The 20018-nt window shown below is 51.1% G+C and overlaps 1 protein-coding gene across 1 annotated transcript in view; it reads right to left on the bottom strand.

The window, feature by feature from the left end:
- Positions 1–7919: 7919 nt before the first annotated feature.
- The window catches only part of ONECUT2 (one cut homeobox 2), a 42433-nt gene continuing 30334 nt past the window's right edge, over positions 7920–20018 (bottom strand). The window contains exon 2 of the mRNA XM_056138192.1: positions 7920–8537. Within this exon, the coding sequence (XP_055994167.1) occupies positions 8251–8537 (287 nt within the window). The 3' untranslated portion in view covers positions 7920–8250. The remainder of the gene's footprint in view (positions 8538–20018) is intronic.

The raw sequence follows: 20018 nt of genomic DNA, 5'->3' as shown, positions 1-20018 counted from the left end.
AAAGCCTGGACTGGGCAAAGAGGAGGTTCAAGGGGTCCCCCTCGATCTATGATGTACTGCCCTGGCCAGAGAGCTCTAGTGTTGCCAGGTTGGCCACTTTCTCAAGCATGTGGGGCTCAACACTGAGATTCCAAACTGGGCAGACAGTGTGGAAGTGTTGGTGGATCCCAGCCCTGCTCGTTGCTAATGAATGGCTCCCTCTACTTGGATTGCCCTGGCACATTTCCTGAAGAGAGAGCAAGATGCTCGGTCCGTGTCCCCAACCTGCCTGAGTCCTACTGGACTTGGACCTCTCCTCCAACCTCTGAGGGGTGGGTTCCCACGATTCCTATGGCCCCATCCCACCCTGCTGCTCAATGATGGGGGTCTGTAGGGTTGGGTGCTTGGAACGCTCTACTGTGATGGTTCCAAAGGGGAAGGGGGGGGGGGACAGGGGGGCGGCTAGTACTGAAGGCCACTTGCTTCCAACCAGTCTTCTCCACCCAGTTTGGAACTGGAATTTTAGGAACCCAATTACAGCAGCATCGGAACTTGCATCCTGGGCACAGGGCGGGGCGGGGAGACACACAGGGCAACACAGAAAACTTTCCTTTCCAAATCAGCAGCCGCTGGCGCACAGGTCGGGATTTTCTCGGGGGTATCTGAGCTGTGGCACTGCGTGCCGTGTGTCAGAGAGAAGAGTGAAAATCATAAAAGAGCACAAGCAGACCGCAGACCGCACAGAGAAAGAAATCTTTGGTATCTTTGGTGTCATCAACACGATTAAAATTACAAATGGAAAAAGTCAGTGAGGTAGCCTTCTTTGGTTCTCACTAGAAATAGAAAGTTTTTCCTTTTTTTTTTTCATTTTTTTCTGCTTTTTTTTTTTCTTCCGTTTTTGTTTGTTGTTTTACACACAGAGTTCATTCTTGGAAGCAGCTAGGTAAGGGTTCCTTTCTTTTTGCTGTTAAGATATTTTTTTAAGTAGTTTTTTTTTTAATTTTTAATTTTTTTTTTTATTTCCAGTTTCTGTATAGAAGCCCCGATGTCCAGGCTGGTAGAGCAGATCTCGGCTGACAGTTCCTGAACACACAGGTTCGGGCTGAATAGTCATTGCCTGTCCACACACTTCGCTTGGTGGTTCTCACAGCAAACAAACTGCAGTGGTCTCCGTTGTCTTAAATAAAAAAACAAACAAACTATACAGGGCACCTTCTGGAGATGCCAAATAAGTTAAATAAATAAGTTATACTAAGAAGGCTCTGAGGGCCCCAATAATTAAAAGGTGAAGGTCGCCTGGTTTCTGGATGGGGCTGTGAACTTAAATTAAATAATTTAATACGCATTAAAACTATTTTTTAAAAGTTAATTCTAGAAGGAAAAATACCTCAATTTTTTTTTGTAACCTGTATTTCTTCCCTGTCTGTAACAGAATTTCACTGCTTTAGAAAGCAAACAAACTTTTAAGAGAATTCTACAGGGATCTCGCACCTCTGATGCGGTCTATTTAGGTAAATAAGGAATAAAATCAAACTAAGGAAGTATGATTCAATAATTACCCAAACTCTATACATTTGTGTACTAGAAAACTAACTTAAATAAATTAATTATATTAATGATACTTAAAATTGTTGGGTCATACCCCAAAGAGACAAGGAAAAATGTTTCTTTTGACTGTCTTCATTTTTTTTTTATGATGGACAAAAACATGTAACCTCTTTTTGTGACAGTCTAAATAAAATTAAAACAGGAAATTATAAACTATAAAATGTTCTCACATTCATCAAGACCATTGAGATGTGACAAGCATTAAAAGAAATCACTTACCCTCCCCACCCCAGGCTGCTCGGCCCCCACAATATCACGTCACTATTGTCTCACCCTGGAAACCACAGCCCATTTCCCCCTATTCGTTTGAGTTTTACTTTGCTATTTTTTCCCATTATTTTTCTCTCCCCCCTCACACCCTCCCACCCCCATTTTTTTGGTGTCCTTATTTCAGGTCTTTGGATTTAGCTTTAGTTATGAGAAATCCAGAATAAAGCTATTCAACCGAAGTCATCAAGCATATGTCATCCATACACAGATGATTAAATAATAGCTAAGGTTTTCTGACAGTTGAGTGTGTCTTGGAGGTACCTGAATGAAAGTGATTCCAAGTGCACTCAATGAAGATGCTGGGATACTTTTTGTCTTTCCTCCTGCTGCACTTTAGTTATCAATGTTATAGTAAATAATAAAAAACAGTGTACACTGTAAGAGTGCCACCTACATGTTGCATGATCCTTGGATGTCTATTGTAGCCATTTGTAGCAGATGGCTGTATGTTTGTCTGTCTGTCTGTACATAAGTACCCAGATGTCTACGCAGGAGACGCCCTGCGCCCATAGGTAGGGTGTGCCTCCCCTATGAGAACACATGTACAAGATACACCCATAGACACGACATAACACACTGTATAGGTTGAATGTAGCAGTGAAGGTCTTAGGTTGAATGTAGCAGTGAAGGTCTTAGGTTGAATGTTGCTAGTGAAATGTCTGCCGCTCAGATGGAGCAGCGTGGAAGACTGTGATGGGGTGAACCAACCTCTAGCAACGGCTTTTCCCTTCCACACCTTCTCCACTGAAAAGGTACTCTTGAGTTAAGTCCAGTGAGACCGACTGAGAGATCTGTGAGGAAAGTGTGGGCTGTCACTTTCACTGGCCGCCCACTGAGTCATTTTTGGTACTTGAGAAGAATGAGCATGTCCAGTTCACTAGGATTCATATGATGGCCTATCTGTCTCAGAAACTTTGTGTCTACCTCATTAGGTGAGGTCCTCGATATGATTTCAATCATCATTCTGTATTTCACAATGCATTCTGAGACTTCCTAAAGCAAATTAAACTCCCCTCCCCCTTACAAAGAAAGAAATGGCAGAAAACAAGTCTGGTGGAAGAGGGTGTTGGGACTCGAACCCAAATTCCTTTAGCCAGGATCGGGGATTGTGTGGCCTCATTCAGCAACTGAAACCTCCTGTCGTTTCAGAGGGGTTCTGCTCTCAGTTTTAGGTACAAAATCATCCCACTATCCAGTCTTGCAGCTCAATACCAGAAGGGACCAGTACGGCAGCTCTCTCCCTTCGTCTGTACCAGGCTCCACTCGTCTTCCTAGTTGGGCTAGCATGTCCCATCCACACACCAGGACAGCAACAACAATAAAAAGTCAGCTGGGATCTGCTGGGTGTCTGGGCAGATCTCTCCAAGGACCTCCTCCACCTGATGTGACATGCCACCGGGACAGCACCTAATTAGTTCTTTCCCTCCCTCCACTTTTAAACACTATTCCCAGTGCCTCAGCCACACTGGAATCCAACCCGCTCCTTTCACAGGTAGTTTAAATGACGACTAGGTAGACTCTTAAAATCGAGTTCACCACAGAGGGCTACACTTTGATCAGTGTTTCCAGAAGCCAGGAGTTATGCCCTCCCTGTCCTAGACACCCTCCAGAGTGAAGGGAAAATGATGGGTCATCTGGAGTTGACTTTGAAACACCGTATTTGACTTAATAAAATGTATGCATGTCTGTGTGTGTGTGTATGTGTGTGTGTGTGTGAGAGAGAGAGAGAGAGAGAGAGAAAGAGAGAGAGAGGAGAGGAGGGAGGGAGAAGGGACTGAGAGAGGGAGGGAGGGAGGGAGAAAGAGAAGGAGAGAGGGAAGGAGGGGAGAGGGGGAGAGAAGGACAGGGAGAGAAAGAGAGGGAAAGGGAGAAGGGGGCAGGAGAGATTTCCCTTCATGCTGAGCAGGCGAGGTTCCCTCTCCTTGAGCCCTTGTGTGGCTAAGTCTAAACATCATTTCCCATGCTGAAAAGCCTTTGACTGATGGCGGAGTTTTTTATTGTTGTTGCTAGTTTCCTCTTTAAAAAAAAAAGAGACATACTGTCTCTTTTTAAACATCCTGAAATGAATTGTATCTCTACCAAAATTATAATGAAGATAAAACTAAAATAAGCCTATTAACAGAGAGAGAGAGAGGAGAGAGAGAGAATTAATTGTCCACTAGAGAATGCATTTAGATTTTGTTCTTGCAAGAATGTGAATTGGGTTCCCACTTGTCCCTTCACTGTCCCTTTTGTTGCTGCTAGATAGGCAAGCTTGAATTTAGGGGGGGGTGTTGAGGAAATGAGTCCTAAAAGATAACCAAATATAAACGGTAATTTTCTCGGACGTTATTAATTTTTTTGGATGTTATTAATCTTAAAAATGTTTGCAAATGCTTGAGGAAACTCACTGGTTCAATTTAGGAAAATAACCCCTCCCCCAAATTTGTACCAAAGTTCTCCAGGATTAAAATTTTGACACATAAACATATCAACATATCATGTGTTTATAATTTTTTTTTAAAAGGAAGCACTTTTCTTCAATCTGACATTATCTGGTATGAGACCTTGTCCCACGTCTTTGGGGTGGGAAGAGATGTTTTGGCCTGTACCACATTCTGGAATCTTCCTCCAGTGAGCAGAACACTGAGGGCACCTGGGGGATGAGGTCTGGTTGAGCCAGCACTGAAATGTCAGGCCACACAGTAGCTCTGTTCCTTTCGGCTTTTCCAGAGGAGCCCCGACACCCTACTGGGAGACTCACACCCTACTGGGAGACTCACTGCCCACAGGGAGCCTACTGGTTCCTCAATGGAATCTCCAGGCAAGACCCGCTTCCATCGGCTGGAGTTCCAGGGATCCCTTTGGAACTAGCCAGGTAGAAATTCACTTCAAATTCCCCATCTGAGAAGACTCCCCTGCTGAAAGAGGCTTTTTGCCTTGGTTGCTGGATGGAGGAGACAAGGGCTCTGGTCTAGGGACAGAGGGGTGCAGGGGAAAGTCAAGGGAAGGCCCCTAAGGCTATGGGGAGAGCGCTTTCCTTCAGGGCAGTGCTCCCACAGAGGGAGGACCCTTCAGGGCATGCGCCCAGAGGTGGCACAAGACTGATGACTCTCCCTAGGGCCCAGCTGAGGGATTCCCACCCCCCTCCCACCAGTGCTGTTCTGTGACACCTCCCCAGGACTGGGAATCCACTCCATCCCCTTCCACGACCCCCACCACACTAACTCAGCCCAGAGACCACACTGACAGATTGGTGATTAGCACCCTGAGGAAACCTGCTCACCCATGAGGAGCAGGGCTGGCCTCATCTCCATAGCATCACCTGGGGGCAGGGCCCACAGTGCCTTCCCAGCACTTCCTGGAAGCCAAGCACTGGTCTTGGCAGCTGGCCCTGCACTCACCACCCCCATCCTTGCTGAGGCATAGATGAGACATGATTCCAAACACAAACAAAACTCGTTTTAGACACGGCGCCATTCATCAACCCGTTCAACGTGGAAAGCCTTTGGCATGACTATCCACCTTTCCCGGGAACGTCCACAGAAATCTGAACTCCCACTGATGCAATGCGGCAAATGAATGCGGAAATGGCATGAGAAGTGAGAAAAGTTCGGAACAGGATACTTAACAAAAAAGAGGGAGAAAGGGAGAAAAAGAAGAAGGAGAAGGAGAAGAAGCACTTGACAAAAACAAGAAGACATGGATTCAGACAGCAATCATTTTGGGTTATCACCAATGTCAGGCTGAATCTATATACGTATTCATATATTATATATATCTCTCTTTCTTTAGAAATGCAACTTTACAGCTGATTCTTAAAAAGCGAATAGAAAAGTAGAAACTGGCGATTCTTTTTACACGTGTCTCCCTACCCACTAATGAAGCCCTGTTAGGATGGAACAACCATACGAAGACGAGGCTATCATTTCCTCTATATAAACTCTTTGGTTCTGTGGCTCGGGAGAGAATGTGTCCCCAAGACCCCTACCCCTGATCCTCACTCACTCCCCTCCCCTCCCCTGATGTGAGACTCTGAACACAGAAAGAGCCCAGTCTAAGGACCAAGCACGTTCAAGTGACAGTACTATTTCCCCTGCTCTGTGGAGCACCACCGTTCAGTATCCCAACGTCTTCAACTTGGAGTCCACGGAACCTTTTTGAGGGATTCCAAGTTGGGGTGGAAAGCCATAAAGCAAAATTAAAGGGAAACAATAGAAATCAAGTTAAATGACCCTTTCCTTGTGTTGCTCAGAAACAAAATTGATTACCTTCACACTGATCGATGGCGCTATTAGTATTTTAGCCAGGCAAGAGGAGATAATGAACTGAAAACAAAAGGTGTGAGAAATCCTCATCTTTGGTATTGTAGCTGTTGAGGTTTCTGTTGCTCTGTTCCGTGTTCTTTTGAAAAAACTGCATAGGCACAAATTAAAGACAATCTTTACGATTACCGCGTGAGGCAGCGGCCGCGGAGGCTCTTCCTTATCCCTAGTCTTGTCTCAACCCTTTCTTTTCAAATCTGCTTCCAGAAGATGTCCCAAGAGGTCTGTCTGAACACAGTGCGTCTCGCTGTTCCCATGTTTGGATTTGCTTTGTGAGCTGGCGTCCTTCCTTCTCGGCGGTGGTGGTTCTTGTTGACATCGGTATCCATCCACTGATTCATTTTAATGGGACAATTGGTTTGCTGCAGAAGTAGGTGCAGAAAAAATTTTTTCTTTGGTTTCGATTAGTAATTCATAAAAAAAAGTCAGTCTCAAGTGTCTGTAAAGAATCATTGCAGCGTTTGGCTTGCTTTGAACACCCCCATGGTGCCCATGTGGGGCCATTCACTGGTAACTATGCACATTGTGACCTTCGCAATCTCCCAGAGTTCTGTGGGCACTCTCCCGCCTGCGGTGGGAAGGTGGCAGCCAGGGGTCAGAGCTGGCGTGGCATGGCCGCTCCCCAAGTGGCTTTGGCGTCGGTCCGTGGCGTGGCCGGTCCGCTCAGCCAGACGGTGAGCCAAATGCAAGAGCTGAATGCCATTTGGAGTTGCAGAGGGTTTCTGATTCCTCAAGGTAATCACAGTATTTTTAGGCTAGAAAATGGCAAGTAGTAAGTGTCTTTGGTTTGCAGGACTCTGCTTCTTTGGTGTGCTGTGTTTTCTCCAGGTTTAGTCAGAGGTTTTACGAGGATGACTCAACAAAGGAAGGGATTCTGGGAGGGATGACAATCATGAGTAACATGTAGAGTGCTTTGAGATCTTGGATTATTAATTCTTTTCCTCACTAGAAAACACTGAGAACGTCCCTACCAATGTGATTGATGGGTATGGGAAGAACCCCCAAACTGAACGAGTGAGAATGAGCTATGAGGTGGTCGTAATGCACGAGAGAAGGAACCAGGTGACTGATAACCAAGAAGGATCCATTAATGATCTAAAAAAATCTAGATCTTTAAAATGCTGCATTTGCTCCATGTACCGTAACAGTTAAATTGGCCTCCTGAGTGTGCGTCTGTAGTATGTACAATTTGTAGCAAACTGCAAAATGTGCTTGAAGCCATATCCCCATCGATTCCCTAATGACTTCACAATTGGCGTCTTGAAAATCCAGAAGTGGCAAATCCAGAACCTTCCTTCCTTGCTCTGTTTTTCTTCGTTGTGCTTGATACTTTGAGCTCAAGGGAACTGATTTTTTTTTTTTTTTTGGATGGATCCAAGACCACATGAGATTTCCAGGAGGTAAGGAAAAGAAAATTGTCAACTGGATGAACTTAAAGCTTTCTAAACCATTCAATGAAAAGATGCCTGAGTTGGAAAAACAGGTCCTTGGATTTTTTTTTTAAATTTCCATATTAAACTTGTGCTCAGTAATTATCATTTCTGATGTTTTTCAATGTTATGGCTGTGACTTTGGGTGGACTGTGGAATATGAGGCTAAGCACTTGGAAAGCAAACAAGGTCATTCTTGTTGCTAGATTTTTCTCTACTGTAGCATCTTGGAAGCCCAAACTCGAGTGATCTTAGAGGGGCGCAGGTCCCCGTCATGACCCGACTTCAAGAGTCTAATGGCCCCGGGGGGGTGGGGGGAGACTGCTGACACTGGCTTGGCTGGCACGACGCTGACGTGAACTTGCTCCAGGAAGGCCTCATTTGGGTTTCTGGGATGCTCAGCGTGCTCAGAGGACAATGTCCGGTTCAGAGAGATGCGTTTTCAGCTTGCACTTGGACTCCATAGCCATTTAAAAGGAAAACAGGAACACCTGGCCTATGATTACAGCTAGAAGTTTCTTTTCAACAGAATTGTGCTTTCAGATCACCAGTGAAGGGCCCCAGCTCCGTATCCGGCATCTCTTCCCCCCTCGATGTTTCCTTCCGGTACCTGCCGACCGTTTGGGGAGGTGCCGCGTGCCCCAGGGAGAGTCTGAGCGTCACGCTTTGGTACACGTGCTGGACGTGGCTGAGGAGCCGCCCGTGCTCAGGTCGTCCTGCCACTTCTCCAGGCTGCGGCGCCGGGCGTTCATGAAGAAGTTGCTGACCGTGGTGAGCTCCAGGCCCAGCTGCTGGGAAATGGTGATTTGCATCTCTTTGGATGGACGCTTGTTCTCCTTGAAGATGGCGAAGAGTGTTCGGCGCTGGAGGTCGGTGAACACCAGGCGGGATTTCTTCTGGGAATTGTTCCTGTCTTTGTTTGGTTCTTGCTCTTTGCGTTTGCACGCTGGAAGGCAAAGAGAAGGAGGAGCGTTAGCACGTGGGGGAAAAGAGGCACCTCGGAGGTGATCCATGGGAAACATCGACAGAGCCGTAAGGAGGGATGTACACCGTTAAGCTTTACTGTGCAAACGGCCCTGCTGTCGATACCCGGCCTGCCCAGTTCATTGCTGGTGATGGAAGCTTGCGGGAGGTGGGGAGGGGAGACGAGCTGGTTTGTGGGAGCCCCTCTTTCCTCTCCTTACCCACACTTATCCACCACTCCCAATGCTCCCTTAACAGATTTTTTTCTCTGAAATCGGGACCTTTGAAAGCAGGGAAGGGGTATGTGTGTGGAGGGGTGGAATCTGGCCAATTTTTTTTTTAAATTCAGCTTCTAGCACTGTTTTAGACAGAGCTGAAATTACATTCTGAAATCTAATGGGAAAGGTGTGGGATTTTTCAACATCATCAGCTTCTGCCCGAAGAACTTGAAGGATTTGGAACAGATGTGTCAGAGGGACAGTAACATCTTTTTGTTGTTGTTGTTGTTGTTGTTTTGGGTCACACCCAGTGATGCGCAGGGCTTACTCCTGGCTTTGCACTTAGGAATCACTCCTGGTGGTGCTCGGGAGATCATAGGGGATGCTGGGAATCGAACCCGGGTCAGCTGCGTGCAAGGCAAACGCCCTACCCGCTGTGCTATTGCTCCAGCCCCAGGACAGTATCATCTTGACCCCAAACCCAAAGAACTTCTCTGGGGCTTTTGGGGGGATTTTTTTTAAAGGCATCTAATCTGACCAGTCTGAAGTGAAGTCGGCACAAGCTGAGGGCCAAGGACTGGAGGAGATGGCTCACGGGCTGAGCTCATGCACTGCATGCGGAAGGCCTGGATTCAATTCCCAGCACTGCATGGTCCCCTAAGCCCCACCAGGTGGGACATGCCTCCCCCTACCCCCACATACACACACACACATACACAAGGGAAAGCAAAGGGCAGGGCCAAGGGTGACAGAAGCACTGACAGTTATGACTATGGAGACGGGAGGGCCCAGACCTGGCCACTGGCGTCTGCAGTCCCTGCTTTGGACGACAGCAAGGAAAGCATCATACAAGGGATAGATAATATGGTACAAGGAAGTAGCCGACTGTTGACGAGAACAAAGTCAAGGTCATGCAAGACCTCACTAGACCCTGGGGCCTTCAGCAGCTGTACAGCAGACCCAGGGGTCACCCAGGATGGAGTGTTCCTCCCACTGGCTGACTGCTGGGCTGCCCTCTCCAAGGCCAGCGCCCCAGGTGCAGGCTGTTGGCGTCCTCAGACTTCTCCAGCCCCTGGCCAGGAAGTGTCCCTTTGCAGCCCTGGATCTGGGCATTTCTGGCAGGTTCTTAAGACAGGGGCATCAAAACGTGGGTGAAGGCCAGTGTGTGTGTGGGCTGACATGGTGCCAAGGCTGTGCCCTGCAGACCAACACTCACTCACTGAAGACATAGGTGTGCCAGATGGTCATAGCCATGGTCATCTTCCCTGGTGAACACCGCCTGTCACAAAGATCCACTTCTGGGCCAGAGTGATAGTACAGGGATAAGGCACTTGCCTTGCTAGAGGCCGACCCAGTTTCAAACCCTGGAATCACATATGGTTCCCCCGAGCCTGCCAGGAGTGAACCCTAACTGCAGAGGAGTAACCCCTGGGCACTGCAGAGTGTGGCGCCAAACCCAAGCCCAAACCAACAACCCCCAAAGAAACACTCCTTAAATCAGTGACACATCATGAGCCAAGGCGAAGAAGGGCAGAAAAGGGGGAGCCCTCAAGAGAGGAAACTGAGGGAGGGAAGCCGAGTCAGCGCCACGGAATTCTTCCTGACTTTTCCTCTTCTTGTCTGAAAAAAGCCAAAGCTACCCTCCAAAAATTGTATGTCCATCCACCCGACCCCAAACAATTCATTTCCATCTAACACCCACTCTTGTGGGTGGTCTGGGCTTTTGGTAGGGGATGGGGGGGTGGGGTGGGTGGGAGGGAGGGGCACAGAGGGGAGACACATGTCCCTGGCAGGGGAAGTTCAGCATCGCTTCCTCCAAGACTCAGGTCTGGAGACGCTCCCTGGGGAAGATGGCTTCCCTGTTGCCCCTCGGGTCTGCAGCCTGCTTTGCTGTGTCTCGAGCCCTGCCTGGGCTTATCCCAAGCTTCCTGGCTCTGTGCTGCTCTCAGGCAGCCTCTGATTCCCCACCCCCCCCACAGGGAGCACCCTGCTCCCCGACAGGAGGGGAGTCTCTGCGGCCAGAGGTGCCTGAACCCCCACCCCCCCAACGAGGCGCCATCACCTCCAGGATTCTCAATGCCCACTCATGCCCGTCTGTACAACCGGCCCGAGGCTCTGGAGATGCTCCCCCTGCCGAGTGGGAGCCTCCAGGGATCCCGAGACAGGCACACAGGCAGACTCGTTTTCATTTCCCGACATCAGCGGGGACGTGCCTGTGTCCTGCTGTGTGAGGCCCTGCGTCTGGGCCCCTGTCCCCAGCACTGGCTGCTAGCACACTGCCAGGCGTGGCCTTTGCAGGAAGAGAAAAGAAGATAGACAGCACTGGAGATTCAGGGGTGTATGTGTGGGGGGGTGTCACAAGTCGGCTGCGGAGCCTGGCCCCCAACCCTGGCTTCTGCCTCTCTGTCTAAACTTCCCCCAGGCCTTTGGCCAGAAAGGATCTCTGTGCCCGGTGCCTCTGGGACTTCCAGGGCCATGGGGCAGTGTCCTTGCACACCCTCCTGCCACCACCACCACCACCACCACCACCACCACCACAGTACATGCATTACACACATAAAGACATTGGACACATCACACACATAAACACATTACATTTACACAAATATACACATAACATAAACACACACCACACACATATATAAATACACTCACAAATAGACATATTACACACATACACAAATATACTCACATACAAATACACACATTAACACATACATACAAATACACATATTACACACATACACAAAATACACACATTAGACAATACACACATATGCACACACCAACTTTCCAGACAGCTCCTGTCCCTGCCCCAGCCCCCAGGTCCCAGCTGCCCGTATGTGGGCACTATTTTTTCTTTTTTCTGATTTCCCTCTTTATTTATTTTTATCATATTTATTTATTTTATTGAATCACCGTGAGATACAGCTACAAAACTTTCATGCTTGAGTTTCAGTCATACAATGATCGAATACCCATCCCTGCACCAGTGCACATTCTCCACACCAATGTCCCCAGTATATCCCCCCCTTCCAGCCCTCCCCCTGCCTCAATGGCAGACAATTTCCCCCATATTCTCTCTCTACTTTGGGGCATTATGGTTTGCAATATAGAGACTGAGAGGCTATCTCACATTTGGTCCTTTATCTACTTTCAGCACACATCTCCCGTCCCAAGCGATTCCTCCAACCATCAATGACTTAGTGATCCTCTCTCTATTCCAGCTGCCTTCTCCCCCAGCTCATGAGGCAGGCTTCCAACCTTGGACCAATTATCCTGGCCCTTGTGGCTACTGCCCTTGGGTGTCAGTCTCGTATTACGTTATTTTATATTCCATAAAGGAGTGCAGTCATTCTATGTCTGTCCCTCTCTTTCCGACTCATTTCACTTAGCATGATACTCTCCATGACCATCCACTTTGAAGCAAATTTTATAACTTCATCTTTCGTAACAGCTGCATAGTATTCCATTATGTAGACGTAGCTAAGTTTCTTTAGCCAGTCTCTGTTCTCTGGCATTTGGGTTATGTCCAGATTCTGGCTACTGTGAACTTCAGTGCTGCAATGAACATACAGGCGCAGATGTCATTTCTACTGTGCTTTTTTGCTCCCTCGGGATATATTCTATGTGGAGATTCTTAAAGTTACTGTGGGATCTGCTTATCACCTATTAACTAAACCTGAGTCAGAATCTTCTACCGACCTTGGCTGAGGCCCTCTACCAACTCACGTTCCTTCGAATTAACTTTCTAGCGCTCGATTTTTCCTTTCTTTTTGTATTTTTTAGACAGTGCTCAGGGGACCATGTGGTACCAAGAAAGGAACCCAGACTTCCTACAGGTAAAGCATGATGGGCTCTGCCCTCAACTTCCATCCTGCCTTTGGCTAGAGCTCAGAGAATGCCTGCCTTGTGCTCCTCACAGGATGTCCAGACAGTTGCAGCCAGTGCATCTCAGATGGTTCTTGATTTTGGTCCCAGTCTCTCCCTGTCTCTCCCTGTCTCTGTCAGTCTCTCTCTCTCTCTCTCTCTCTCTCTCTCTCTCTCTCTCTCTCTCTCTCTCTCACACACACACACACACACACACACACATACACACACACTTTTAGGGAAAAACATTAAAGGCTCAGTGCTCAGAAAACTGCAGAGAAAGACATGATCAATAGACTGCCTCTTTTCCCAGCGGCATTCAGACCCCTGATTCCACACCAGCACACTCCAACTGATGCTCCATCCTCTGCAAATGCACAGCAAGTCCACAAGTTAAAAGGATGAGCCCATGGGTGCACGCACCAGAGCCCCGAGAGCTGGCCATGGCCATCCCCGCCCCCAGTCCACATTCCATTTTGGTGATAAGGTATTCGCTTCACTTCTTTGCACGCTCTGCTCTCAAGAGTTACTGAGATATACAAAACGCAGCATTAGGCCCCACAAGTCTCATGCACACAAGCAGCTGGGCAGGAGCTGAAGGAAAAAGAAAACAAGACAGAAAATGTCTGATGTGGGGCTGGAGCAATAGCACAGCGGGTAGGGTGTTTGCCTTGCACGCAGACGACCTGGGTTCGATCCCCGGCATCCCATATGGTCCCCCAAGCGCAGCCAGGAGTAATTCCTGAGTGCTGAGCCAAGTATAACCCCTGAGCATTGCTTAGTGTGATGCAAAAAAAAAAATGCTGTGAAAGGCTGGGATGGATCAAAGGATGCCCGAAAGCTGGGCCGGGCCAGGCACCTCAGAACCACTCAGAAGCGAGGAGTGAGGCGATTATTCCCACAGGCACCGTGACAGGTTGGGGAGGGGGGCTGTTGGAATATCCCCCTCCCCAGTCAACTCCTGGTTTCTAAACAGCTTGGAATGGGCCAGGTGGCTCCTTGCGACCCCGGAACACGTGTGAGAGACCAGTGCACCGTGTTCCCGCGTGGACGCAGCTCTCCAGGCCTCGGCTCCATGAGGCGTGTTCTGGCCCCAGCTCTGTAGGGCCACAGTTGCCAGGAGCAAAGCAGGCGCACGGCTGGGTGCTGGGTGTGTGCAGTAAACTGGGGATGGGTGGGGGGATGAGTCCCCAGCTACTCCTGCTGTCCCTCCTTCCATGGGAAAGCCAGCCCTGTGCGGGCCACAGCATTTTGAGAGCTAGGTTCTAAGGGCCCCTGGTGATGCATGGGAGGAGTCATTTGTGTGTCTCTAATGGGGCTTCGCTGCCCCTCCGGGTCAGCGGGGCCCAGCAGGCGGACACATAGAGCCCATCACTATGTGGAGAGACAGAGCCTGAAGGGGCTCTGGGGGTGACTCAGTAAAAGGTACTCTCAGGCCAGGCTGGGAACGCCATGTGGCCGTCCCTCCCGCCACCCCATGTCTTCCTCTGTCTGAAATGGGTGGGGACAGTTCCAGGGCTGCACGCATCCCTCCCAAGGTCTGAACACCAGGGGAACCCCCCCCCCCCACTGCCTTTTCTCCTCCTTCTCCCCCCGCCCCAACGCCCAGACAGTCAGGCCTCTCCTGGGTGCCCACCACCCCAGGTAGTGCAGGGCCATGGGTCTACTTTTGGCAGGCAGTGGTTGGCCCCTGGAAGTGCAGGGCACAGGCACCCCTCCAATCTTCTACACCCTGCAAATGCAGGCGGGCCCCGGAAGTTCATGCCAGCCCCAGAAATGCAGGACTACTTCTGTCGTTCAGCCTGCCTCCGACCCTGGCCAAGTTCAGGCCGGAGCCCCCTCCCCAAACACAGGCCACCTTTGGGCTCCGGGGGCCTGCCCCACGTCTACTGATGGTCCCCAGATGTGAGACCGGGAGGCTGAGCCCCTCTCAGTGGCGCTGACCTGCCCTGCTTGGGCCCCTCCGGGAAACTGAGCGCCCAGCAAGCGATTAGGGTACTGGGTCCCGATCTTTTGGGGCCTGGCCTCCCAGACTGGATACTTCGGGGTCCGTATCTTCAGCCCGTGGCACCACCCACCTCCAGGCGCTCCTGGAGGGCCCAGAGGTGCGGGCAGAGAGCAGGGGAGCGGCCGAGAAAGAGAGTCCGGAAAGGCCTCCTCTGGCTGGTTCTCCAGCCTGCCCAGCTGACATCGGGCTGTCACACACTCCACTCTGTACCTTTGGTTTGGGGCCGCCCCCGGCAGGGCTCACAGGGCTGCTCTGTGCTCGGGCGTAGCCCCTGGCAGTATTTGGAAGCGTGTGGTGCTGGGCTGGAATCCGGGCCGCCAGCAGATGAGGCTCGTGCTCAGCCAGTCGAGCTGAGTCCCCGGCCCATCTTCTCCCTCTCCCTTCTCCGTCCTGTGCTTTCTGGTCCTCAGCCTCCACCCCCAGCCACCCCCACCCTGTGCGCTGAGTCTTGGGAAAGTGGCTCCTTCTAAACTCTCCTCCTCGCCATGGTCCTAGCACATGCTCCACCAGGGAGCTGGGAGGGGCAGCAAGACGAGACTTCCTGCCCCGTGAGCAAACACCCAAGGTTAGCATCAGGACCGTCCCAGGGCCCCCCTCCATCCCGAAATGGGCAGAGGGGACCCATCTGCGCCCAGACTGCTGCCCGCCTTCTGCAGGCCGCTGAGGACTCATGGGATAGCTGAAGGCTCAAATCCCGCCAGCCAAACTGTCCTCAACGTCCCCTCAGGCAGAGGCTCCTTTAAAATCGAGGGATACTGTGGAGTTCATGCCCAATTCAATCAGCTAATCAGTGGCTGAATAAATAGCAGTACTCCTACATTAAAAAAAAAATCGAGGGATACTGGGATCCATGGTGGTGGGAAATGGGCACTGGTGGAGGGATGGGTATTTGATCATTGTATAACTGAAATCCAAGCACAAAAATTTGTAAGTCTACAACTGCACCTCATGGTGTCTAATAAAAATTTTTAAAAAAATTGACCCAGAGGCACTTGCCTTGCACGCACCCGACCTAGGTTTGATCTCCCCCCCCCCCCCCCAACTCCCCGCAACACATAAAGTCCCCAGAGCACCCACTGGGGCAATCCCTGAGCATGAATGGGTGTGGCTCCAAACCTCCAAAAAAACAAATACAGGGTTGGAGTGATAGCACAGCGGATAGGGCCTGTGCCTTGCATGCGACTGACCCAGGTTCAATTCCCAGCATCCCATATGGTCCCCTGAGCACTGCACCAAAAGTAATTTTTGAGTGCATGAGCCAGGAGTGACCCCTGTGCATCGCCGGGAGTGACCCAAAAAACAAACAAACAAACACAAAAACAAATAAAAAAAATCCAGGCAGTCTTTCTGTAGGAAGGAGAAAAGATGGCAGAACCTGGTGTGAGGGCAGAGGGTAGAAGAATCCACCCAAGGGAAGTGGGGTCAGCCCCACGGGGGGGCGGGCAGGGGGGAGAGGCTGAGGTGAACTCCCTGTAAGAAACAGTCCAAATTCTCCTCCTGCCCAGCCCACCCTCCAACACAGGGGGGTACCACTGCACCCACAGACCAGCCTGAGTTCTGAGCACAGGGGCAGCAAGAAGTCTCAGCCGGAAGTGGAGACTTGGGTCCGATTCCCCACGGCCGGACAGGGGTGCTGGCCCAGGGCATGCGTGGCCCCTGTCCATAAGCCTTCGTGGAGAAACCAGACAAGAGAGGCCATCTCAAAGGGCAACGTCAGGAATTTGTGATCTGATTTCCCAGGATTTGCCCATTGGTAGCTGAGCAGCTCATGGGGGTGGGGGGGTGGGGTAGGGTGGGGGTGTGGACGGGACGGGGGTCTAATGGCCAACGGACAGCTAATGGTTGTTCTGTGCGCGCACGGGGCAGCTGTCCGGTTGCCAGTCCCCTCAGATCTCACATCTTCACAGGCGTGTCGGAGATCCTAATAGGTCCTGGACGACCCGTGTTTCCTAGCATCGCTAATTTATGTCCAGATACATCCCACACAGGCTGGTATTGTTAGCCCATGATAAATAATGCACAGCCCTGCTTCCCGCTGCAGTAAATACTTTCCCTGAGCCGTCCAACGCCATCCTGCAGGGTCGTTGGTGTGTGTGTGTGTGTGTGTGTGTGTGTGTGTGTGTGTGTGTAAGAACAGCATGAGGGGCTCATCGGTGAGCCCAGAGACTTTACCACTGAACATGGGGGGCGGGCTCTGGGTCCCTCACTGAGCCTGGCTTCCGACACCAGGGGTCAGTGTAAAGTGGAGGGAGTGACCCTCCTGGCAAAGTGGACCAGCCAGAGACTGAGGCGCGCTGGAATCATCAGCCACCCATGAGGGGCTGGGCGGGGGGTGGGGGGAATTGGTGGTGAAAGCAAGTTCACATTTGTGCCGCTGACTGAGAAGGGTCTGTGGGGCTTTTAGGGCCACAGGAGAAGGTTGGCTTTACCCCACACCCACCCCCCACCTCAAGCCAGCAAAGGGACAGGGAGGTGCAGGTCCTCCTGCAGGCATGTGGAGAGGTGTGGGGGGTGAGGGTGTTGGGGATACTGACACCCCACTGTGGGGGGCTGGGTGGCCAGAGGAGATGGACTTGGCGCATCACCCCCTGATGAGCTATTGCCCTCGCAGGCTTGGAGACGGGCAGTCCTGGGCGCTGGTGCCCAATCTGGCCCCCTGAGTCCACCATGGACCTGGTCTCTGTGAGAGTCAAAGTCTCCCAGGGCACCACGTATATTAACAGTCAGTTCTTGCCCAGCGTGATTGTTTCCAACAATGATTGTCATACTGGTCTCTTCTCTACCTTACCTACCTTCTGCCCCACACAATCTATCTGTATTGCAAGCCACAATGCGAGAGAGAGAGAGAGAGAGACAGACAGACAGACAGACAGACAGACAGACAGAGACAGAGAAGTGCCTGCCATAGATGCAGGCTGGGGTGAGGGGTGATGGGTGGGAACCTGGGGACATTGGTGCTGGGAATGTGCACTGGTGGAGGGATGGGTGTTGGAACACTGTATGATTGAAACCTAATCCTGTACAGCTTTGTAAGGGTCTATCTCACAGTGATTCAATAAAAAAAAACCCCAAAAAAACTATTTAAAAAAAACAAACAAGGGGCTGGAGCGATAGCACAGTGGGTAGGGTGTTTGCCTTGCATGTGGCCGACCTGGGTTCCATTCTCCAGCATCCCATATGGTCCCCCTGAGCACCACCAGGAGTAATTCCTGAGTGCAGAGCCAGGAGTAACCCCTGTGCAATGCAGGATGTGACCCAAAAAGAAAAAAAAATAGAATAAAAATAAAATAACAAACAAAACCAAAACCTCTCCCGGGCAGCCAGGACATGGAAGGGCTCTGTCTCTGGGCGGAAGCGGCCTCCTCGAGGCCCTGGGCTGACCTGCTTGGGAGGGGCACGGGGGGCAGCATCCTAACCCACAGGCAATTAGGAGGCCCCGGGCAGAGACAGAGCGGCCGGACCTTGCAAATGGACTCGGCTCCTGCATGCTCGGCTCCCCTGCCCGGGAGTGCAGGCAGGGCCTGGCCCCGAAAACCTCGCGTCCATTTGGCACATTCTCCTGGACGCCCAGGCTGCTCCCGCAGGTCGGGGACAGCAGATCAAGCATTAGGGGGTGGGGGTGGGGTGTGTGGGAGCAAGAAGGGAGGAGGAGCGAGGAAGAGAACAGGGCCCACCCCCCTGGATGCTGATGGGCAGGTGCTGGCTTGCACGAGGTGCCCCTTCTCCTCTGCTCCCCTAGACCCTGCCTCTGCTTTCCCTGGGGCCTGAGTGGCACAGTGACCCCTGCCCCCAGCCATGCCCCTTCATGGTCAGTGAAAGGCAGGCAGGCGGCCCCATGCTCAGTGCCCACAGAGACGCCGTGTCTCCACCTTCCACGTGCCTTCACCACAGAGGGCTCACACCTGATGAGTCAGCTCCCGGGGGGTTCTGCCACTGTCACTTCCAAGTGCTCTGGGTCTCCCTGACTCTCCTTCAGAAACTCTGAAAGCAAAAGGGGACCTTGGAGCCTCGAGAAGCAGGCTTCTAAGTGCAAATGCTCCTGGCGAGTTGGCAAAGGCACCGGCCCCTGGCATGGTAGGACTCAAGGGACTTGCAAATTTACTCTTTGACTTTTTTTTTTTGCTTTTTGGGTCACACCCAGCGATGCACAGGGATTATTCGTGGCTCATGCACTCAGGAATTACTCCTGGCGGTGCTCAGGGGACCCTATGGAATGCTGGGAATTGAACCATATGGGATGCTGGAGAATGGAACCCGGGTCGGTCACATACAAGGCAAACGCCTACCCACTGTGCTATTGCCCCAGCCCCTAATCTTTGACTTTAAGGGGTGGGATTGGTTTGGGATGGAACCCGGGGATCGAAGCACACAAGCTCGCACTCGGTTGCCAGCCAGATGCTGACCAGACATGACAGTGACCGGGGACAGACTCCAAGGGCAGAGCACCATGACCCCACGTCCATACAGTCACAGCCCACGTTCCCTTGCTCTCCCCCAGGGCCCACTCCTTTACTGGTTTTGAATTTTATTTTATTTTATTAAAGCACCGTGGAGTTCTCGCTCTCAGAGAACCCAGCAGGCTACCGAGAGTATCCTGCCCGCGTGGCAGAGTCTGGCAAGCTTCCCGTGGCATATTTGATATGCCAAAACCCAGTAACAATGATGAGTGTCATTCCCCTGACCCTGAAAGCCTCCAGTGTGGCACTTGCTAAAATCTCAGGGCTAGGATGAATGGAGACGTTACTGGTGCCTGCTCGAGGAAATGGATAAACAACGGGACGACAGTTCAAAGCACTGTGACTGACCAAGCTATTCACAGTTGAGTTTTGGACATGCAGTGTTCCAGCAGCAATCCTATTCCCAGCATCAGCTTCCCGCCAACAGTGCTCTCAGGGAAGGCCTAGTCTTTTACATTTTTTTACAGTTTATTTATTTATTGTTTTGGTTTGAGGGCCACACCCAGTAGTGCTCGGTGCTGATGCCCTGGCTCTGTGCTCAGGGGTAACTCCTGATGGGGCGAGGGACCCATCTGTGGTGCCAGGGATGGCACTAGGGTCAGCTGCGCGTTAGGCAAGAACTGTAACTCCTGCTGGGTCTCTCTGGGCTTTTCTCTCAGGTGCCACCTCTGGGAAGGGACATGATGGGCAGGGACAGGGCCCCTAGAGCCAGAGCCATTCCCGTCACATTTTTCTTTCCCGTGTGTGATGCAAATCCCCTGGGGCCACTTGGATTTGAGACGGCGGCAGTTCGTAGTGCCGGCTGTGGGCTTACGAAGGTCAGCACCTCGCTTTCCTTCCCGCCACGCTCAGACACCTGCTCTCAAAGGTCAGAGTCGCCCAACTGATGATCAGGACTTCTGGGCACACGC

The sequence above is a fragment of the Sorex fumeus genome, unplaced genomic scaffold (assembly GCF_029834395.1).
Source record: "Sorex fumeus unplaced genomic scaffold, SorFum_2.1 ptg000128l, whole genome shotgun sequence".
NCBI lineage: Eukaryota > Metazoa > Chordata > Mammalia > Eulipotyphla > Soricidae > Sorex > Sorex fumeus.
The sequence above is the reverse complement of the archived record's forward strand: the minus strand, read 5'-3'. Positions and strand labels throughout refer to the sequence as shown.